This window comes from Durio zibethinus, chromosome 1 (genome assembly GCF_047325235.1).
Source record: "Durio zibethinus cultivar Kanyao isolate XHJ-2024 chromosome 1, ASM4732523v1, whole genome shotgun sequence".
NCBI lineage: Eukaryota > Viridiplantae > Streptophyta > Magnoliopsida > Malvales > Malvaceae > Durio > Durio zibethinus.
In genome coordinates, this window is record NC_143162.1 from 31572443 (window position 1) to 31597234 (window position 24792).

Below are 24792 nucleotides of genomic sequence, written 5' to 3' on the forward strand. Positions count from 1 at the left end.
GAAAGTTTGTAGTGCATGATTAAAGGGATGAACTTAACACCTTGGAAAATGATTGGTCTTTGATATATATATATATATATATATATATATATATATATATATGAATATGATAGCTAAATAATTGTTTTCACGAAAGTTTAAATCCCCATATGATTTTCTTATAATTAAATCAAATAAATCATTTTAAAAAATAAAATAAATCTTAAATAATAGAGGATATAAATGACCTTGATGATATACTAATCAGAGAATGCATAGTGCAAAAGGAATGATATTAATTATATTTACAATTTTTCCACTTAAAATTTGTGCAAATTATTGAATGCAAAATTGAAATCCACCCACAATTTAGTAGTTAATAAAACATAATGGTGGGATGGGATGACCCACGGACTTCTACAATTACTTAAAGAATATAGAAACTGATATAAAGCAGAGGAGAGTTCTGTCCTGTCAGTAGAAAGCACAAGGAAATTCATAGTGGGGAAAACTTTATCTGTTGGTTTCTTTAGAATGATTGAAGTAAGAGATCATGGGTGGGTGTCCAAGAACGAGTTGCTTTCCCTCGGCAATGGGAGAGAAGATACCGAGAGGACGCATTCACGACACGTTACTAAACCTTACAGTTGATCATATTCTGTTGCAAGTTATGATGAGAATATGAAGATGAAAATGAAGAGCATTCAACTTGGCAAAGATGATGAAAATGAAGATCATTCAACTTGGCAAAGAAGATCAACTCTCAATTAGGAGCTACTTAACAACATAAGTTGTAAAATGATGATGATAGGTCATGACCATCCAATTTATTGAACCCAATGCTACCTGCGAAGAAGCTTTGAGCCCCAATCAAAATATATGGTCAAGTTACATATGATAGAACCTTTCAACTTGGAAGGTCCGATTGATGCAAAGGATGCATAGTGCGGCACTGGAATCAGCCAAAGTTCTCAATCCAGTCACTTGCAAGAATGGTAACCTACTTTGGAGTAATATTAAATTTCTTTTAGCCAAATGATAAAAAGAAATAATGGCAAAAGAAAAGGAAAAGAAGAGAAATCAACCAATTGGTTCAATAACTCTGTATCATTTTACGTTAAAGTCATACATAATGACAGTAAAAGTCATACATAATGACAGTAAAAGTCCTTTAACCACCTGCGACAGATGCAGGTGGCTAGAACTCTTCATCTATTGTACAATCTTTTTCATTTTCTTTTCCCTTTGGTGCTTGAAATTGGCACCTACAGGTACCCACTAGACCAGGGTATTGTTAACATGATATATGAAAAAGATGAAATGAGGATAAAGTCAATCGTGCACCATATAAAGGCAGAAGTTTAATAGCAATCAAAGCACGGACAGCTTGGGGCCATTGAAACAATGGATTAGTCAAAAGTTGTAAAAAATGGAATGAATATGACATTAAAGAACCATGATTGATGCAAGTTTTCATTCTATATCAAAATCCTTTTCCCTACTTGTTCTACATGAGCTTCAATATCCATCATATAACCAAAAATTACAGACTATTACTGTCTAAAAGCAGCTGCTATCTTCTTTTGGACAAGCTCCGGCCCAAGTCGAGGAGATAATCTAGGCAGTATTTCCTGAAAGAAAGGTTGATATTGGTGTGAGATATCTTCTTCAGCATTGATCCATATAAATTGCACATTTTAATCCCAAAATTGTAAAGACTACTGCAAGGGTAGCTAGAAAAGGATAATCTTAGTTTAAATATCCTATATATATATATATATATATATAATCCGTAGTAATGTTTTTATATTATATCACTTAAAGTATCTTCAAATATTGTTGATATAACTCAATTATCTGTCTATATAACAAATATCTTGGGAATCTCAATATGTTATGCTGATATATAAAACCTTGTTTTTAGTACGGCCTCAACACACTTCTGCATTACCAGCCACTTCATTTATACATCCTAATTAATTTTGCATAAAGTAGCATCATCATTGAATGGTCAATAAGATTCCACCAGCTACTAAAAGGCAACAATATAATCAGAAACTTTGGACTGAACTATAGCCATGAAAAGGGCAGGATATCTGATGAAAAAGATGATAAGCATTGAAAAGTCATGATGCAAAAGGGAATCTGCATCACCATGAACCTGTGCACAGGATGAACATGATTGGAAGTTGTGATGCTTTGTTAATGCAGAAGGGAATCTGCATCACTCGGAATCTGCACCATCCATGTGTGAAGAGGAGTTATTCCACTATTATACTAAATTTATATAGATTATATTTGGCAAAAAGACACCAGAATGCAAAACGAAGGGTCTTGCCCACCATGAAAACAGTAGCAGTGGAAAGAAATCCACCAAATAGAAGAGGGAAAGAACAAAATGTATTTAAACTTTTTCACTACAGATAACCTCATTCAGATTCTATATCATACTCCCTTTGTCCCATAAATGATGTCCTAATTTGACTTTTAAGTGTCAAACTTTTTCAACTTCAACTTCATTTTATTTTATATATATTGTTAATTAAAATATGAGAAAATAATTTTTAAAAACCTTGAATGAGGAAGTTTTCAAATATAAGTTTATAAAAAAAATTAATTTAATAAAATATTTAAAATATCAATGATCAAAGAAGTTTTCAAATAGTATGTTTCATGTAATTCCTTTGTACTAATGATAGAGTTTACTCTCCACCTAAGATAAACTATAGTAAGTCTGCCTAAACCTTATTTACTAGTTTTACAGACCTCACCCTAGCAATCATACAATGTCACCTCTTAAAAACACTGTTTCAAGAACAAGTGGTTGCTCTTTTCAACCTGACAATGGGCAACTAATGCCTTCTACATACCGAACGAAGCTAAAATGGTGTTCATCTCTTATTCATAAATGAACTGCTTACCTTGAAATGACCTGGCCCAACAGAAATTCCAAATTCGTTGGGCCCTTTATTAAAATCAACCAGAAAAGCCAATATTCTAGAAGCTTAAACCGTGTGAGGAAATCCTCTTCAATTTCCTCAAACTTCAATTCATATATATAACAGAGAAATCCTTTACATATGATAGAACAAGATCCATTTTACAAAATACAAAGGATTCCTTGGTTTAGCTCTAAGAGCAATATCACTCAACTATAGTGTAACTTTGCCACCAAACTCGTATCGAATATTCAATTTTAGCCACTTTACTCCAATTAGGTTCAATCAACTAACTTAAACTTTATTTACTGGAATACATAGCAAATGAATTATTTATATAAGAAAAAGGAGATTGTATTTTAAGAAACATTTTTATATAGTTATATAAATACATTTTCCATCCTGTAACTTTATTGCACTATACTTCTATACTGCTATTGGGCCAGTACAAGTGTTTTATGCAACAAAAAATTGAAAGATGGGAATTACTGGCTAATTGCATACAAACAATGTATCCAAATAAAATGCACAATCAGAAAACCATAGCTGCATAACAATTTATGTTATAGTTACATATAATTGTTGCTAAGATTTAAATTCAGAAAGGTTTTTCAATTAAGAAGATAAATACATATATCCAATTATAGCCCTTCTGTATATAAAATACATATCCTTTTTCATAATTTCCATAGTTTAAGGGGTAAAGGTATGTATTTTAATTAGGGTCATATTCAATGTTTTGATCCTACCATATACACCTGCTCATCATTTTAAAAATCCATTTTATCTACAGAAACTTATGGCATCTTTCTATTATGTCATAAACAACAAGCTTCTCAAAATGACTTCTAACAACTTGGACATAATCCAGATCATAAGCAAGAATCATTTTGAATTTTCAATTTAAATGTGTAAACAATCACAAGGATCTAGATTCTGGATGCATGCAATACCCAAGACATCTCTTGAAGCAACTAGGCCATGTTGCTGAATTTAGGTAATTCAGGGATCTAATGAATGAACCTTACACTCTTGCTTTAGCCACTTGCACTAATATTTTCTTTGTAGCTTTTTGGTTCACAGTTTCAAAAGCTGCACGTAGGAAAAAGATCTCAAAATAACAGACAGCAGACTTCTACAAGATGAGATCACCTCCTTTGCCAAAGGAGTCTCCATAGGGATATGTCACCACGCAAACCACGATAGGAAACTAAGCCACTGGGGTTGCAAATAAGTCCCAAAAATGTTCAGCACTTCTTATATTTTTTGGATAATTGAGCTCAAAGCACTTCAGTTTCATGTAATACAGGATAATACTAAGAAATATAACCAGACATAGACAAATAAAATAGGGCTGAGCTTATGCATGGTTATGGTGATCTTGCAATAATAAAGGATTCTACTCACTACCAGTGGTGCTAAACACTTCCTTTGGCTGCTGTTTACCTGAATCCACTTTAAATTTTGATGGCATGTAGGTCAATGAAGACTTAAGTCAGTGTTGCAAGGATATCCAACACTCAAGCAAGAACTGGAAACTTTGTGAGTGAGTTATTTTTACACACAATCACCTCATCAGGCTTAATTAGCTAATTATCAACTGCAAGACAGCCTTAGCTGTTGAACCAGTATTCCAGATTATATATAAATAACCCTTGCAACAGTTTTAGAACCTTATAATTCCCTGTGGTGCAACAACGGTTGTTCAATAGAACTCTTACCAACAGAGGATATTCTTTCCAGTACATCATGTATGACGTAAATGAGACTTTGTGGTGCTAAGATAATGGTGGAGTCCTACAGTTATTAATGCATTAAGTTTGATAATCAATTGAATGTCTTGAAATATAGAACCAGCATATTCTTTTACCATAACTTTTACCAAACATATTGTAGATTATTCACAAAGTTAAAGAGCTGATTATGCAAGAACCTACGTATACCTTAGTAGTATTGCAGGCAGTAGTTTTCCCAACATGGATCCTAGGTGTACTATGTGTTGTAAAATCCCATGGAAAATGTTGAAAATTGTAATAATTAAGCTGCTAGTCCTACAATAAAGAATATGTGGCTTTGCAGTTCAACAATTAAGAATGGAACGGAATGACTATCACTTCTCCATATTAATACAACTGCGGAGCACATCTTGAACAACAAGATGCCAACTTAAGAGGTAAAATTCTATTGCAAGTTCATAATCAAAATCAAGCTACTGTTAAAGCAACAATAATGAGAAAAGGTAACCAAAAAATAAAGACAAGAATAAAATTTTCACAAAGTTGTTTTATATTGGTCTAAGATTTGACAGTCTCATCCACAATATTCATCAAGGACAAAGCTTCCATAGCTAGACTAGCGAAATAGTCTACACTAAATCAGCATTTTTGTAATGTACTTTCCTTTTAAGAACCTATGCTTGTAATAGTTTAGTTCTAAATAAAGCATTTGGGAATATGCATCTAACTTCTATAAGGCCTAGTCATTAAAGTATTCCCCAGTTGTTTAAACCACCTTATTTAAAAGAGACCCAGACCAGGTCTCCCATTGTCACAGAAGCTTGCTTCTGCAAGTACTCAGCAAGTTTCAACATCTCGTTTATCCAAAATTTCTTGCTCATTTTCAGTGACCTCCATTCCAAATGAGTTTGCTTTGACACACTTCAGCAGAAAAGAATCAACTTTGCAAGGTTATAGTGTGAAACAATCCATTTTAAATTCTTTATCTAGGATTCTCACATTCATAAATAAAAACATCAATAATACAAGTTTCCAGGCACCATAGTAGCGTTTTTATTAAAAAAATTGACAAAACCAAGAAAAACCCAAATAGAGAAAAAGCTAACCTCAGTGCCATCAGAGAGTACTTTGGCTAAAACGGGTATCTCATATTGGTATGCCTTCTCCCACTCAGGATTGCTGGTAATATCCCTCACCTAGCAAAAGAACCCAACAACCAAAATTTTCCAAGCTTCAATCTTGACTTGTGTAAAGATTGAGAATGGGAGGTGGGGGTTTTACCTGTAAAACGATGTCATGTAGGGAATCTGGGCCAGACAGTGAGAAGGCGGCGTGGAGTTTTTCTTTGAGGCCATCGCATAGACAGCAACCAGGCTTTGAGTAGAGAACCAGCTTTCTTGCTTCGGATGCTGAAGAAGAAAATGACAAAGGAGTGAAAACCCGTCTGAGTTTATGCCTGGGGATGCGAGCTATGGATAAGGATCTTGCTGCCATAGTTGTAGTTGTTGCCAATGTTCCAATTCCTTTAGATAGCATTTTGCAAAGCTCACCAGCCACAACCAGTCCAGCAGTCACCAGGGTTTTATAGCTTTTGTTTGTCCGTTTGGATTGGGGCTAAAAGTTTTAATACTGTTACAAATTTTCTTTTGTTTTGTTTTCCTTAATTTCGAGCGGTAGTTTTTTTTTTTTTTTAGAATTTAAAAAAAAATGTGGTTTAACAAAAATATTTAGTAATTTATGTCTTGATCAGAAATAATTAATAAAAATAACAATATATATCATTATTAAAGCAGAAATAAAAAATATTTTTATATTTTTAATATTTAATGAATATTAACTCAAAATTATAGGCAATTATCATATATATACAAACAAAATATGCATGCATTTAATCGAACAATTTATAAGATAAATTTTGTAAATATATGGAGCATAAGATTTTTCATTGGAAATGTCACATGGTAGCTTCATAATTTACCCTTTTTTTGTTTTATAAATTTTTTTTTAATTTAAACAAAAAAAAATGAGAGAGAAGTAAGCAAAATGTTTATGATATAAGCAATTAATAAATATCACGTTTTAACATAAATATATATATAGTTGAAAAGCTAATATAAGTCATAATTTTTGTTTTTAATACGTAATTTTTTAATATAATTCAAAAATTACATTTTTCATATAAAAGTGTAATCTTTATAAAATCAAAATTAACTTTCACCAATATGTATTTGTCAAAGCCTCATTTTTAACGTGATATTGCTTTCATGAATTTTGAGAGTAAAAAGATAAGATGTATTGCTTCCATGAGTTTTCATGACCTCTCATCCATAAATATTTTTTTTTTAAAAAAATTTTTAAGAAAGTAAAAAGAAAAAATTTGGTGAGATTTTGATACACAAATATTATGTTTCTTACAAAAAATATATATAATTTTTATAGTTTTTATTGTAAAAAAAAGCTCTTAATAAAATAAGATGAGAAGATTTTGTGAGATTTTGGAGTACAAAGACTACTTTTCTTACATAAGAAATGTAGTCTTTTGTAGTTTTTTATTATAAAAATTTTTTTAAAAAAGTAAAAAGAGAAGAATTTGTTACATTTTGGTACAAAAACACTACATTTCTTATATAAGAAATGAAGTTTTTGTAGTTTTTTGTTGTAAAAAAAATTCTTAAAAAAGTAAAGAGAAGATTTGGTTAGATTCATTGATTTATCTTTTCGATTATAACTTTTGCTTTAATGCACAAATATTACATCTTTTACATAAGAAAAGTAATATTTGTCGTTTTTTTGTTGTGAAAAGAAAAGAGTCTTTAGAAAAGTAAAATGAAAAGATTTTGTGAGATTTTGGCACATAAAAACTGTCTTTTTTATGTAAGATAGATAATTTTTGTAGTTTTTATTGTAAAAAAAAGTTTTGGAAGAGTAAATGAGAAAATTTGATGAGATTAAATGAATAAACGTAATAAATGATCACAAAATTATGTTTTTGAATTTAAAAAAAAAATTTAGAAAGTACTATGTTTTTATATTTAAAACACAGTAAATCAATTAAAATAAAGTAAAATAAATTAGATATTTTTATTCCAACAACGTTTCTTATGTATATCATAACGTATAGATCCATTAACCTGTCGTTAGATTTAATTTAAAGAGTTACCATCAATTTTTATTTAGGTATAATTGATCACTTAATTGAATCTGTCTATTTTTAAAAAGAAATCTCAAACTTGATTTAGTTATTTTTAAAAAGTAGATTTTAGTCTATGAAACTAAATTTATGTTCAGGAGTACAATTACATATGAAAAAGATTAAACATTCTCACAGCGCTCACAAAAAAGATGATATCAGTTTGATTTCAAGTTATTTAAGTCTTAATATATTTTTATAATTTTTATCAAATAATTTAATTATTAAAAATTAATCTTAAAATTACTCTAATAGTTTAGTAATAATTTAAAATAATTTTTTCACTTTAAGAGTATTCACAAAGACTAGTGTTTCACTTTGAAGAGGTTTCATCGTCGGATTAATTAACATGTTTTATTTAAAAAGTAAACAGTAAAATCATCTAATAGTTTTGGTGAAATTTTATTTGAAAAGTCACTCATATAATTTATTTTAAGAAAATTGATTAAAATTTTTAGTAGTTTTATAAGATCTAATTCAAGATTTATATTCTCTAATGTTTGACAGAATTAAAAATTTTTATTTAAAAAAATTCATTAAATCCTTTAATAATTTAGTAAGAGTGAATTTAAATATTTGAATCCTCTAATAACTTAGTACATTATTGTTTTTTTAAAAGGAATTTAATTAGGAACTATCAAGAAAATCATGTTCATATCATCTTTTAATTCCATCATAGTAAAGTTTTATTTACTATTAAAGTTTAAATAAATTACATGACTTTAATAATATTTTAATTAAAGAAAATCCCATTGACAAATCTATTTTATTGAGTCATATTTTGATTTTTTTTTAATTGCTAGACAAGTAGCCTAAGATGCATAAATAATGAAAGTGAGTAACTAAGTAAATAAACGATGAAAGATAAACAATGAAAAACTAAATAAGAAAAAGAAAGGAAAACCTGAGTTACGATCCCTAATAAGAAACGGATCAAGTCTAGAAGAGTAGGCTTGGCTTTTTTACCTCAGGTTTGTGGGGCTTAAATCTTCTTAATTCAGACCAAAATTATTTTTTTACTTGGACCAAGTCTTTCAATCTGAAATATCTCATTTTATAAAATCCCACCTTTCTGTAACCAGCCACTCCTTCCCTCTAGAAGCTAGCCGCTCTTTCCCTCTGGAAACCAACCCCCAATTTCCTCACCAACAACACCCTTTCGTCAACAACAAATTCCAAGCTTCAACGACGGATTGTCGCGACCAGAGCCACTAAGAAGCTCCACCTATTCTTACTTGTTTAGCTATTGTCTAACTCAAAGCCACCTAAAATTGTTTCTTCCCTTACAAATTGAGAAACTTAAATAAAACTCTAAAAGGAACTCCCAAAACTCCTAACTAGCGATACCCAAAATCACTTCATTTCTCTATATTTTGTTGCTCTCACCGATTATTTTTGGGTATTCCCTTTCTGTATGATTTATGTATTCCTCCCTTTTTATGTGTGCTTGCTGTTCGTTTTATAGGGATTTAATCCCTTTAATTTGAAAAAAATCAACTGAATGAATATAAATATGATTTGATTCGATTTGATTTTGCTTTGAATTAATTTTGTGATTTATTTTGCATGAATTAAGCCCAAACTTTCCATAATCTGTTTGATCATGAGCTCCAAGAATAGAATCCAAATCTCGGTGGAAAATCCCACCTTTTTGTTTTTGGGTTTTTTATTTTTTATTTTTGATATTTGTTTTAGCCTTTGAATTGGAAAAGTAAAATTAAAATTTTTGGACTTTTAATTGTTTGGGCTCAAAATGCATTTTTCGTATTACGGCTTACTTTGTGATCAAAGCTCATTTATTTCGAAAAAATTTTTAGACAAAAAAAATATTTATAGTCATCGCTCTTTACACAATTTTTATGAAACAAAAATTATAAAAGGTTATAAATACCTATTACATCCGACTTAAATTAGTTAACTTTTTTTTTTAAAAGGCTTTTCGAAAATGAAGATAATTTCTTAAAAAATTAAGGATGACACTCTATGGTTTTAATAATCATACTTAGAAATCTTATAATCGTATCCGAAGAATGTAAAGATTAAATTTAAAGATCTTACAAATCATTTAATGAAGAATGCTCTTTTAAACAAAGATTTTATAACTTATAAAAATATATATCTTAAGGTTTTAAAAGATCATGTTTAGAAATTTTATAGATTATGCTTAGAAAACTTGAAGATTATATTCGAAGGTTTTATAAATATCGACTCTAAAATAGATTTAGTTTAGAAGACTTACGAATTTTACTCAAATGATTTGGAGATCACGCATAGATGTCTTACAAATTTTGACTCTAAAATTGATTTAGCTAGGAAGACTTATAAATTTTACTTGGAGGACTTGAAGATTATGCTTGAAAGTCTTATAAATCTCAACTCTAATACATATTCAGCTCAAAACTTACGAATATTACCCAAAAGACTTGGAGATTATGCTCAAAGGTCTTACAAATTTCAACTCTAAAATAGATTTAGCTCAAAAGATTTACGAATCTTATCCAGAAGACTTGGTAATTATGCCTGAAGGTTTTATAAATCAAACTTCGAAAAAGCTTTTTTAAAACAAATGTTCAACCACTTTAAAAAAATAGATATTTGGAGATTTTAAAAATCATACTTGAAAGTCTTATAAATCTTATCGGAGAATTTAAAAAGAGCTCAATAGTTTTAAAAGTGCACTTAAAGGTTTTTTTAATTAATACTTAAAAATTTTAACAAATATACCTTGAGGTAAAATCTTGTTCGATCAAAATTTTTTTTTTATAAAAAATTTAAGTCAACATCTCTTTCCCTTAAAAAATATGAATGCAATATATGAAATGGATGTGATGCACACAATAAATGAAATGCAATAAATGCAATGCATGAATTCTATACCAAATGTCTTTAATTGTGGTAATGAGATTCTCGAAACTTTTCTTCCTTCCATCTTTCCATGACATAGCCTCTAATTTAGTTGACAAGTTCTTTCATGTACTAAAGCAAACATTATCAATATTTTCATTCTTGAAAACCATTTTTCTCGTCTAGTGAGTTTTTTCAATATTGGTCCCTTACATTTGGCATTTTCTTGCCCCAAAAAGGTCTCTTATAGCATTCACCTATCTCTTGCCACGAGTATTAAGATTCAATATATTTTGAATATTTCTCAAAACTTCCTAAAAAAATAGCAATGAAAATTGCCTCACATAATTCTCTTCCATATGTGATCAAATCTCTTAAAAAGTAGTGATTACTACCTAGAATAGGGATGATGAATAACAACTTTGGTCTTTCCAAAACGATGCAATAGTTTGGCACATCAAGAAGGATTTTAGTCCCCAAAGGAATTTGGCCATTAAATGAAAACAAGAACATCTTTTCATTTGAGCTCACAAATGAAAATCATCTTTTAAAGTGCAATATATTTTGGTACTTCTTTTAATTCTTAATATGTAGTATTTTAATAAATATCAAGACCAATTATGTCAAGCTCAAAATTTCATGTTTGAAAAATGAACAAAGCTCAAATTTTAAAGGAAATATTCATAGTGAGATTGATCTCCTTAGGCTTTTAAAGAAAAGTTTCCAACGTCCCCTCAAAATGCCTTATTGGTGCCACATGAAAAGTCATAAGTTACTTTCTTTAATCTTGCTCTAGATTGTCATTTTTGGGTTTTCACCCTAAAATTTCATTCTTTTCTCTTTTTAAAATCATGACCAGATCATATGCTAATTTAAGTTATTTGATATGGGGATATATAAAAATATTTTATTATTTATTTAATTATATATTTATATATTATATTAATTAAATTATGTAGACACCCAGTTTTTGATAAGGTTACAAATTAATTAAATAAAAATAAAACAGAGTTTTAATCCCATTAGAACTTTAAGATTGAGGTCTAAATTTTGAAGATGTGATAAAGGGATTTCTTTTTTTTAAACAGGGATAACGGATGAGGGGATAAGAGGACTCTGATTTTTGAATCCTCAAATAGCCCTATATAAAACTGCTAATGATCACACAAAAAATGGGGAAGGTAGTGAGAGTAAAAAATTTTTTTTTCGAAAGAGCTATAGAAGTTTTTGAGAAATTCATTGTTTATAGTAGAGGATTTTTTTTAGGAATTTTTTCACATTTTTTTGCAAATTTTTTGGAAATTCCAAATTCCGTCAAAGTTTTTGGTGAAAATTCAAGTTTTTCGACGACTTTTTTAGTAAAAAAACCTAGTTTTTGGTAATAAAACCCAGAAATTGATGAGTTTTCTAGCAATTATCGATGGAAAACGGTGACCAAAAATCACCTATAGTGAGAAGAAGCAGGAGTAGAGAAAGAGAGAGGCGAAAACATCTAAGGAAAAGAAAATTTTTTGCCTTAAATAGTGATCGAAAATGACGCCGTTTTGACAAAGCAGGATTCGCGTGTTTTCTTTGGTCCAACCCGATCTGTGCTGCTGATCTAGAAGCTCGACCCTGTTGTCTGAGCCATCCAGCCAAGTAGCGAACTAAGGCATTTCAACCGCATCTGTCTCTAGAGCTGAGTCTCCTTTCAGCTTAGCCGAGCCGTGCCAAGGTCTTTTAAATCTTATTTATCTATTATTTATTTATTTATTTATTATTATTATTATTATTATTTGCTTATTTATTTATTGATGCAATTGAAATCATTTATTTATTTAATTAAACATCCTTAAATTTTTAATGATTTTTTATAAAAAGCTAAAAATTATATATATTTTTAGGAAAAGTTGAAAAGCATCAATTTTTCTTAAAAATAAAATTTTCAAAAAAAATATTTTTGAGGAAGAGTTAAAAACATCAACTTTTCTTAAAATAAAAATTTCAAAAAAAATATTTTTGAGGAAAAGTTGATAGTATCAATTTTTCTTGAAAATAAAAATTTTCAAAAAAGCATTTTTGAGGAAGAATTGAAAGTATTAATTTTTCTCGAAAATAAAAATAAAAAAAATATTTTTGAGGAAAAGTTAAAAGTATCAATTTTTCTTGAAAATAAAAAAAAATTTTTAAAAAAAATATTTTTAAGGAAAATTTGAAAGTATCAATTTTTCTTGAAAATAAAGATTTCAAAAAAAGGGATTTTTTAGGAAAAGTTGATAATATCAAATTTTTTTAAAAATAAAAAAAATTTTGAAAAGGATATTTTTAAGGAAAAGTTGAAAGTCTAAATTTTTCTTAAAAATAAAATTTTTTTAAAAAATATTTTTAAGGAAAAGTTAAAGTATCAATTTTCTTTGAAAATAAAAATTTTGAAAAAAATATTTTTGAGAAAAAGTTAAAAGTATCAATTTTTCTCAAAAATAAAAATAAAAAATATTTTTGAGAAAAATTTGAAAGTATCAGTTTTCCTTGAAAATGAAAATTTCAAGAAAAATATTTTTGAAGAAAAGTTGAAAGTATCGATTTTTCTTGAAAATAAAGATTTCAAATAATAGATTTTTGAGAAAAAGTTGAAAATATCAAATTTTCTTGAAAATAAAGATTTCAAAAAAGAAATTTTTGAGGTAAAGTTGAAAGTATCAATTTTCTTTGAAAATAAAATTAAAAAAAAAATATTTTTAAGGAGAAGTTGAAAGTATCAATTTTCTTTATATAGAAGTATGAGTTTTTTTTTCTCATAAAACAACAAAAATCTATATAAAAAAATTGAAGCATGATTTTTTTTTGTTATTTTCTTTTCTTAAAAAATTTTTAATGTTAAATAATCCGATAATGGAGCCACTGCAAGAGAAACAATAGTTTTCTTATATACTCTTGAGGTAAGAAAATTTTTTTAATTTTTTGCCAAAAGTATTGGAGTCAATTAAGAATAATTTTCAATAATTAACTATTTGGTAAAATTTTGAAGGCTTCATGGATAATATGAAATCGAGTTGGTACCATCTTTTGATGGGCGTTATAGGGGTGTTATAACCTTTCTCACACATAATCGTACTCCTGAACCTAGTTTTGATTTCGCAGATAATGAATCTACCTTTTAAAGATACCTAAGTTAAATTTATAATTTTTCTAAAAAGGGACAGATTTAGTTAGGTGGCCACTCGCACATAAATAAAAAAATTGGTGACAATTCCTTAAGCCAATATCTAGCGATAGGTCTACGAATCTAAACGTTATAACAGTTTGACGACTTCACTAGGGACAAGCCGAGAGTCAGGCCAACAAATAAATTTGTGTTATCCAAAAGTCTGATAAAGTTGGTTTTTTATAAAAAAATTTTATTCATTGATTCTATTCATTTACTTTGCTAACTATGTCATTCATATGCACGAGTATAACATGAGCTCTATACCCGAGCTTCGTCCCTCTATGAGGGAGTAAAGTACCTATGCTTTCGCGAGGTTTTAATGCCTTTACAGTGGCTAACAAAATACTTCCACTCAAATTGAATCTTTTTCGCTTGTAGCCTGTAATGGGTGAAGATTATGATGCATTACTAGTTTGTGATGGACGATGATGTAAGGAGCAATTTGGGAACCTTTAGATTTTTAACCTTTAAACCACCTATAATGAACCTTAGGAATGCCTAACCTATAGATAGAGCCATTTCATTCCCTTTAGAATTGACTAAGAGCTTAGGATTCATTTTTTTATTTTGTGATGTTCTACTTTAGTTATTTATATGTTTTTTTTATTAGTGTACTAACTGTCTTTCTTATTCATCTTTGCATGATTCATACTCATATCATAAAGTTGTATAAATAATATTTGCCTAAAAAGATAGTATTCAACAAAGGGTTTTTCATGGACTTTACAGAACAACTGGTTTGCTCTTCATCTATATTAGCTCATTACGAGGTTCAATCAGAAAAGATCCAACAAAAAGAGGGGGATTGTTTACCCATTGGTCACGCTTCTACCTTGTCTCAAGAAACATCCATCCTCCTCAAACAAAATAATCTAGAAAATTTGGTCGATATATGGAAGAAGATGAGTCCATCAAGATAAAATGAGTTTTTCCAGAAACATGGACATATAGCATACCTTTTGGCAGTGAATGTTGAGAATAAACTAATTAGAGCTGTAGTGAAATTTTGGGATCTTTCATATAAGTGTTTCATTTTTAATAAAGTTGATATGACACCAACCATTGAAGAATATTTAACTCTATTGGGTTTGCACTATAAGGCCTCTAATAAGATATATGTCAAGAAACACAAATCAAGATTTCATAAGAATCTAGCCTATTTGATGTGGATAAACAAGAAGATTATGGATTCTCATACAAGGAAGAAACAAGAATAGGTTTACTTATCTTAGAAGTTTTTTCACGATTTTCTAGTACAACATACCGACAAGAAGCGGGGGTTAGATGTGTTTGCCTTGGCCATATATGGAATGGTGATTTTTTTGAAGGTTTTGGGTTATATTGAAATACCAGTAATTGATTCTTCAAAAGTGTGATCAATGGTTGCAACCCTTCAATGGTGATATTGGCAGAGAGTATCAGATCATTGAGTTATTATCACCAGAATGGAAGGCATTTTACAAGCTATATACAATTATTGTATTTATAGATGAAAAGCCATTTTGAGTGTAAAAAAAGTGCATTCTCGAAGTTGTATTTTTCCAATCGAGCTTCAATTAAAGAATTTTGTGAAAGCGAGTGGCCAAAACAAAAGTCTTAAAAAGAATGGGTAGCATTCTTACAAAAGCTGACTAGCACTAAAGTAAAACGGTTGGTCCCATAGATGAATAGGGAACTTATGCTATATCAGTGTGGAGACAACACTGTGGTTCCACTTTTGGGTTTATGAGGAGCAACAAGTTATGCATCACTTCTAATGAAAAGACAGTTTAGGGTAAAACAATTCATTCCCATAACACATAGCTTAATTAGATAGATTTTTCTTACTTGAGTCAAAAGCATTTCAGAGGATGAATGATGTGATTAAAGCATGGAAAAACCCCTACAAGGTGAGTCTTGAACCATTCATTGATAAAGTCACCCATGGGTACCTGGTTTGGAGAGTGAGATGAGGACAAAAGTGGTATTCACTCTTGAAAGTTTTCAACAACCAACATGAGAAAAGCTTGAAGAAATACCATCATAAATAGAGCTTGTGAAGAAAGAATTTGAGATCGAAAAGAATAGGATAAAGCAAGAGATTCAGAAGTTTCGAAAAGGAGAAAGATCAATGGAAAGATAGAGCTGAAAAACATGAAGCTAAAGTTTGTACGATTGCTAGAGAACACAATACGACTGTTAAAGACCTAGTAGAGCTACACCAAGAACATAAGAGGTTGTATGTGAAGGTGAAAGCTAAGGAGATAGCAATTACTGAGCTAACTAATGAGAATGAGTTACTAAAGCAAGAATATGCTAAATTGAAGGAAGAAAATACCCAAGTACAAATAAAAAATAACATGTTGAACAACTACCTAAGCAGGTTGAGACAAAGGTTGAATGAACAAGAAGACCATAGTGCTGCATTGGTTAAAGAGCATAGAGAATTATCATACCAAGTGTAATGTGGTAAAAGGAAAAACCTAGGAAGACAGAGTTATATTGAGCATTTAACAACCTAAATTTGCAAAATCATATGTAAGGCAGGAGAAATGGTCAAAGAGGCAGAATCATTGAAACAAGTGGTGGCCCTAGTAGAGAAACATGGATAGCGCCTATTGAATTTCATTGAGAAAGTAAGAGACCAATATGAACTGATCAAATGAATCTATAGTTATAACGCTAGGATGATAAATTCTATGTAAACAAAGTTATTTGGAATAAATGAAATCTTTTGGTTGAACACTGTCTTAAGGCAAATGTTCTTTGCATGTATGTATTTTCATTCATTGATTCTCATTCATTACATTTAACAAAATAATCATCTTAGGTTTTCATGAGATAGTCATATAAACTTGCCAATCTAAGATATGGTATTAAAAGTTTAAGGATAGCTCGACTATCAACAAATTCGAGCCAACCTGTACGTCACCCATATAATACTTGATCGCGAGCAAAAAAAATGGAACAAGAACAAATACCCGTATGGACAAGATCGAGAAAGGTCAAGAGGAGATAAATGAGGAGTTGACGAAGTTGGTGAAAATGTTGAAAAAATTGGATAAAGGTAAAACAGTAGAAGAAAACCCTAATCTGAATGAAAGACAAGATATTATGGATCTTTTATACCCTCATGGGTTCAGTCCAAACCAAGATCAATCTTTTCAAGAGACACAGGCCCCACACATACCATTTTCTGAAACATATGCTTACACCTTTCCTGAAATACCATATTGTAGTTACACTAACCCCACCTTTGGGGTAAAGATAGTAGACCCAATTGAAGTCCTGATTTTAATGACCTTAAGGAGAATGAAAGGTTGAAAGCAAAAACCTCTAAGGTAATAAAATAGTCAAGCTTTCAACAAAAAATGAATATTTTGGAGGAGAGAGTTCAAGCCATTGAGGGTATGGATTATTTTGGCTATATGGATGTAGCCCAATTATGTTTAGTCCCAGATGTGGTCATCCTATCAAAGTTTAAAGCCCCTGAATTTAAAAAATTTGATAGGACTAAAAGCCTGTTAACCCACGTTACCATGTATTATCATAAAATTGTCGCCCATGCTCACGATGAGAAATTATTAATGCATGTCTTTTAATATAACCTTACAGGCTCTGCTACGAGATGGTACATGCAATTGGATAGGGCTCGTATCCAATCTTGAAATGATTTGGAAAAAGTATTTATAACTCAATATAGACATATAATGGACTTAGCACCTGATCGCTTTTTCCTACAAAGTATGAAAAAAAAAGCCATAGAAATTTTCAAGCAATACGCTCAAAGATGGAAAGATGTTGCTTCTCAAGTCTAACCACCCCTTATAGAAAAAGAGGTAATAGTGCTTTTTGTCAGGTCTTTTAAGTTTTTCTATTATGAAAGACTAATAGAAAATGCTAGAAAAAATTTTACCGATATGGTTATATTAGGTGAGATAATTAAAATGTCATTAAGAATGGTAAATTAGATGAAATGAAGACAACCGGTGCAAAAAAGAATGGCCCATCTAAGAAGAAAGAAGGAAAAACTCATGTTGTGAGTTATAAGGGCCAATAGTTCAGAGGTTAGGTTCATTTTTATAACCAACCTATATATCCAGCCTATATCAACCATTATACCAGTAAGTCTACCTACTACCCATATCAACCATTATACCAGTAAGTCTACTAACCAACTCTTTAACTACAACCATCCGTACACATATACAATTCATCCGTCATACCTCAAGCAAGATTTACCCTTAAACAGAATACCTAGCCAAGTAATTCAAGAGGGTAGAGAAATTACCAAGAGAATGTCACATTGGACCCAATCCTCACGCCTTATGCAGACTTACTCTCATAGCTTATGGAGAAAAATTTAGTAACTTGTGTCCCTGTAGATCCCGTAAAATCACATTTCCCTAAATGGTATAACCCAAATGCTTATTATGATTATCACTATAAGGGTGCAGGCTATTATATGGAGAACTACATTTCTTTGAAGCATAAAGTGCAAAATTGATAAAAAAGCGTCTGATAACCTTTGAAGAAGAAGAGGCACCAATTGTCAATGGTAACCCTCTGTCAACCCATACTGGGGCAATAATTAATTTCATACATAAGGATCAAACCAACAAGATCAAAAAAAGAGTAAATGAGATTATGACCCCTCTAGATAAGGTATTTGATGCCTTGTTGAGAGTAGAGATATTGTATCCAGTAGACTTACATACTTATCATGGAGAACACAATTTGACCCAAATGTGTAAATACCATAAGGGAGCTATAGGGCATTCGATTGAAAATTATGTTCAGTTCTGCTAAATTCTGTAACAATTGATGGATTTATTCCAAATTGAGTTTTACGAATATGAGGGAAGCTAAAAAAATATAGAGATATCCATCACCGAGCAGGTTACAAAGCCCATGTCAAAACTAGTGATAATATATTACAGGAGGCCAAAGCCAATGGAGAGTCAACCGACCTCTAAATCGATTATAACTTTCAAAATTCCTAGTCTCTTCTCGTACCAGAATAACAAGGTGGTACCATGGAAATACAACTGTGATGTTGTAACGACGATGTCAAATGAAAGAGATATATCAAGCAATTATGATATGGTAAATATAACTGGAGTGGGTGACATGATGAAAAGTGGAAGGTGTTACTCTCCAGAAATGTTAGAGAAAGTCAGTAAAGAGAAAGCAAAAATTAGAGAGGAAAACAAATAGAAAAGATCCTATGGCAGTACTAAGTCAAGAATACCAGAAACGCATTCTGTAAAGGAAATTTGTGAGTTCTTGAGGTTAATCAAACATAGTGAGTACAATATGGTGGAACAGCTAAACAAAATGCTAGCTAGGATATCACTTTTATCACTATTGCTACATTCAAAGCCTCACCATAATGCTTTATTGAAAGTTTTAAATTAGGCATACGTATCCTATAATTATCTATAGAATGTGTAGATAACCATGTGGGGAATCTGGTGGCCTCAAACTACATTACCTTTAATGATGATGAGATCTCTTCAAAAAGAAGAGGGAGTATTAAAGCTCTGTATATTATGGTTAGATGTAAAAGTCACATAATGGTAAAGGTTCTTATTAACAACGGCTCCACGATTAATGTGATGCCTATGTCCACTCTGGCTAGGTTGCTTGTTGACATGTCTCACATGAGAACTAGCCATATGGTCGTCAGACCTTTTGATGGAGATAGACGGGATGTGGTAGGTGACATTGAAATACAGCTACAGATCGGGCCATGTAATTTAAACATCAAGTTTCAAGTGATAGATATTTCACTATTGTGTAATTGTTTGTTAATGAGGCCATGAATCCACATGGCAGGCACTGTCCCATACTCACTACACTAGAAGATAAAGTTCATTGTCAATGAGAAGTTAGTGAGTGTGTTAGGAGAAAAAAATCTACTAGTGACCAAGCCAACAAATACCTTATATATGGAAGCTGTAAATGAGGTTGTAGAGTGTTCTTATAGAACTTTTAAGCTGGTTAATGCAACTTATGTCAGTGGAGGATCTAAGCTATATATGCCACAATTATCAACCACCACCAAGATGGTTGTTAAGCAGACAATTGGGAAAGGGTGACGTCCTAAAAGACGACTAGGAAAAAAACAACAATGAATTCAGAAATTACCAGCTATGATCAACAACCATGAAAGATTTGGCTTAAGGTATAAGCCTACCAAGGTGGATAAAGAGAAGCTGATGGAAAGTAAAAAATAGAAGAGGATGGCCAAATTTAAAAGATAAGAGCTAAAGTCAGAAAAAATGATTATTTCTTATCTTTATGATACCTTCTGATCAGGGGGATGTATTTATCCTAGAGATGATAATTAGAATGTGGGGCTGGAAAAACCCTTTTTTGAACTTACCATTCAAATGGTGGAATGAGAGGCATTTGATGGGCAAGATAAAGAGCTGTTGGTGTATCCAACCCCACAAAGTTCAAAATTGAAGAATTGGAAGATCATTGAGCTACCTATTATACTTGAATCTTTTCAAAAGTAATGTAGTGAATAAAATTCCTATACTTTTGCCTAAAAGTACTAGGATTATTTTATTTTGTATGGGCCATTCATTTCAATAAAAAGATCGATGTGATGCATTCTCAATTTTTCTGTCCATTTTTTAATTTTCATTCCATACATCTTACCGACATTTCTCATTTCTTACTTACTCTCAAGTACCCAGATAATAAATATGAAGATAATCATGATAGTAACCTAGGATTTGACATAAAAAATCCAATCTATATTGTTGAACTTGATCATGAAGAGGACATGGATGATGACACTTTGCCTCTTGATTTTAGTGAAATTGGTAGAACAAGAGAAGAAACCAATTGAACCTCACTTGGAAAAAATAAAATTAATAAATATGAGAGATGATAATAATAAAAAAAAAGTTAAAATGTGCATGTCGTTACCTCTGAATGATAGGCAAAGGTTAAAAAAGTTACTTTGTGAGTATGTAGATATCTTTGCATGGTCCTACCAAGATATGTCTAAACTTAGTATTGAAATAGTAGAGCATAAGCTGCCTTTAAAGCCAAAGTGTAAGCCAGTGCAACAAAAATTAAGATAGTTGAAGTCCAAAATGTTATTTAAGATCAAAGAAGAAGTGAAAAAATAGTTTGATACAGGTTTTTTAGAGGTCGTTAAGTACCCATAATGGGTAGCAAACATAGTCTTGGTATCGAAAAAAGATGAAAAAGTTCAAATGTGTGTTGATTATCGAGATTTGAATAGGGCAAGCCCAAAGGATAACTTTCCCTTACCTCACATTGATACCTTAGTAGACAACACAACCAAACATTCTATTTTTTTTTATGGATGGATTTTCAAGATATAATCAAATCAGGATGGCTAGGGATGACATGGAAAAAACTACTTTTGTAACTATGTGGAGAACATTTTGCTACAAAGTGATGCCTTTCGGGTTAAAAAATGCTGGGGCTACTTATTAAGGAGCTATGATAACTCTCTTCCATAACATGATGCATAAAAAAGAGAAGTATATGTGGATGACATGATCACAAAGTCTAGAGAAGGAGAAGATCACATTGCCAACCTCAAGAAATTATTCGAGAGGTTAAAAAAATTTTAGCTAAAATTGAACCCATCAAAATGCACATTCGAGGCTAAATCAGAAAAGCTATTGGATTTTGTAGTCAGTGAAAGAGAAATTGAGGTAGATCCTGATAAGATCCAAGCCATCCAAGATTGGTCACATCCATGCACACTAAAAAAGGTACGAGGTTTTTTTCGGAAGATTAAATTATATATCTCGATTTATTTCTTAACTTACTCTTAAATGTGATATTATTTTCAAACTCCTCTGTAAACATAGCTCTGGCAAATGAGAGATGAATGTCAAAAAGCTTTTGACAAGGTCAAAGAATATCTATCAAATCTGCCTGTACTAGTATCATTTATTCCAGAAAAACCATTAATTTTATATTTAACTATGAATAAAAGCTCGATGGGATGCGTACTAAGGTAATAAGATGTGACTAGCGGGAAAGAACGAGCCATCTATTATTTAAGTAAAAAATTCACTGACTATGAGTCAAAGTATTCTTTTCTGGAAAAAATGTGTTGCGTCTAGGCTGGACGACTCGTCGACTTAGGTAATATATGTTATACCATACCACGTGGCTCATACCAAAATTGGATCCTCTCAAATACATTTTTGAAAAATCATATTTATCTGAAAGAATCGTTCAATGGCAAGTAATGCTTTTCAAATACGACATCATCTACGTAACTCAAAAAGTAATTAAAAGAAATGCCATAGCTAAATTTCTAGCAGAACGGATGCTGATGATTATGAGCCAATAAGACTTGATTTTTTAGATGAAAATCTAATGGTTATTTCTTAAGTTGATGAGGAAGAGCTTAATGAGCAGTCTTGGAAAATATACTTTGATAGAGCTATAAATGCTTTTGGACATAGAATTGGGGCAATCTTGATATCTTCAAAAGGAAATTATATCCCTATCACAGCAAGATTGAACTTCAATTGTACTAAAAATGTAGTAAAATATGAACAATGTATTATGGGCTTACAAGCTGCAATTGAAAGAAAAATCAAAGTATTAGAAGTCTATGGAGACTCAACCTTGGTTATTTACCAGTTAAGAGGAGAATAAGATACAAAAGATGCAAAGCTGATAAAATATCACAATTATGTCACTGACTTGGTTAAACAGTTTGAAAAGATTCAATTTGAGCATCTACCTAGAGAAGATAATCAAATTGCCGATGCCTTAGCCATATTAACAGCTATGATCAAAGTGAAGACAGATATTGAAATTCAGCCCATAAAGCTTGATGTGAGAGAATTTTTAGCACATTGTTTAAATATCGAAAAAGAGGTTGATGGGAAGTCTTGGTATCACAACATTTTACAATATCTAAAGAATTAACAATACCCAGAGCATGCTACTAAAAATGACAAAAAGATTATTAAAAGATTAGCCATAAGTTTATTCATTGACGAAAATATCTTATATAAAAAGAATCAGGATCTAGTTCTCTTGAGATGTGTGAATGCAATAGAGGCACAAAAGATCATGGAAGAAGTTCATGATGGGAATTGTGTAGCTCATGCAAGTGGCCACATGATGGCAAGAAAAATTATAAGGGCAGGGTATTACTGGTCGACCATGGAAAGTGACTGTATAGATTATGCTAGAAAATGTCATAAGTGCCAAATCTACACAAATAAAATACATGCCTCTTCAAATGCTCTACATGTTACAATGCCTCCATGGCCATTTTCGAAGTAAGGCATGGATGTTATCGAACCCATCACGCCAAAGGCCTCTAATAGACATAAGTTTATTTTTATGATGACTAATTATTTCACAAAATGGGATAAAGTTGCATCATATGCCAGTGTGACTCTATCTGTGGTATGTAAGTTTATTAAGAAATAGGCAATATATAGATATGGGCTCTCAAAAAGAATTATCTCAGATAATGCCAAGAATTTTAATAGTAAGATGATAAAAGAGATATGTGCCTAGTTTAAAATCAAGCAGTACAACTCGACATCCTATCGTCCGAAAATGAATGAAACAGTAAAAGCAATAAATAAGAATATTAAAAAAATTCTTGAAAAAATTACTGAGACCTATAAAGATTGACATGAGAAGTTACCTTTTGTTTTGCATGCTTATCGAACATTAATATGTACTTTTGCTAGGGCAACCCTATTTTTTTTGGTCTATGGGATGAAAGCAGTGCTACCAGTAGAAGTAAAAATTCCCTATTTGAGAATTCTAAAGGAAGTTAATTTGGAATAAGCCAAATGGATCTGATAACATTATGAGCAATTGAATTTTATTAAGAAAAAAAGATCGACAACGTTATGTCATGGGTAGTTGTACCAAAAGACGATGCAGGTGCATGACAGGAAAATTCGACCTCGATGTTTTCATAAAGGGAGTTGGTTTTGAAAAGAATTCTCCCAAGTCAATATGACAATAGAAAAAAATGAACTCCAAATTGAGAAGGTCCGTATGTTGTTAAAAAAGTATTCTCAGAAGAAGCTTTAGTCTTGATAAAAATGGATGGAGAAGACTTGCCTAATTCAATAAATTCAATGCTGTGAAGAAGTACTTTTCTTAACAAAAAGAAAAAAAGCTCAAATTGAAGACTTGTAAAAGGCGATTTGAGTTAAAAAAAAAAAAGAAAAAAAAAGAAAGCTCAAATTGAAAACCCATAAAGGGCGATTTGGGTTAAAAAAAAAAAAAAGCTCAAACTGAAAACCCATAAAGGGCAATTTGGGTTCAAAAAAATAAAAATAAAAACAAAAAAAAAAAGGTCAAACTGAAAACCCATAAATGGCGATTTGATTTAAAAAAAAAAAAAAGCTCAAATTGAAAACCCGTAAAAGGCGGTTTAAGTTCCAAAAAGGGAAGACTCGGATTGAAAACCTATAAAGAGTAGTTTGAGGATATATAAGTTGAAGGCCCAAAAAGGCAGCATAGAGGTTCAAGACATTACTTTTGTGAGGGGCAAGTGTGATTTGATCAGTTGGATGGTTTTGGACTAGAACTTTAGGTTACTTTGATCATGATTGTTTGACAACCCATTTTAGTCGATCTTTGTAACTCAGTCCCATTCAATCAATAAAATCCATTTCTTTTCTGATGTCAACACTAACCTCTTTTATTGTTTTCATTTCTTTTTTGTATGCCCTTTACCCAGGTCAGAAGACATGTGTATTTGCTTTACATCTATTATTATATTGAAATGATAGTGAATGGACGAATAATGATATGAAAATTCTTTTCATTACTTTGGAAAGCTAAGAGTAGCATAGGTAAGTGAAATAAAGGCAATGGAAACTTAGCGAAACGGTGATATCGGTTTGGTCAAAACTAAAAGACAATGGTAGTTTGATTCCTTAACCG

At 31.0% G+C, this 24792-nt stretch overlaps 1 protein-coding gene across 1 annotated transcript; it reads right to left on the reverse strand.

Annotated features, from left to right (window-relative positions):
* Nucleotides 1-1420: 1420 nt before the first annotated feature.
* On the reverse strand, nucleotides 1421-6260 carry LOC111286954 (Thioredoxin superfamily protein). The gene is made up of 3 exons (XM_022877088.2): nucleotides 5936-6260; nucleotides 5761-5850; nucleotides 1421-1610 (listed from the first exon to the last, which is right to left on the reverse strand). The coding sequence occupies exons 1-3, from the start codon at nucleotides 6188-6190 to the stop codon at nucleotides 1533-1535; spliced, it is 423 nt and encodes a 140-aa protein (XP_022732823.2). The 5' UTR covers nucleotides 6191-6260; the 3' UTR covers nucleotides 1421-1532.
* Between the last annotated feature and the right edge of the window lie 18532 nt (nucleotides 6261-24792).

Coding starts and splice junctions, on each gene's coding strand:
- LOC111286954 (XM_022877088.2), bottom strand. CDS start 6,190: ATGCTATCTAAAGGAATTGGAACATTGGCAACAACTACAACTATGGCA. Junction 5,851..5,935: donor TACATGACATCGTTTTACAG/GTAAAACCCCCA, acceptor TTCTTTTGCTAG/GTGAGGGATATTACCAGCAA. Junction 1,611..5,760: donor TACTCTCTGATGGCACTGAG/GTTAGCTTTTTC, acceptor CCTTTCTTTCAG/GAAATACTGCCTAGATTATC.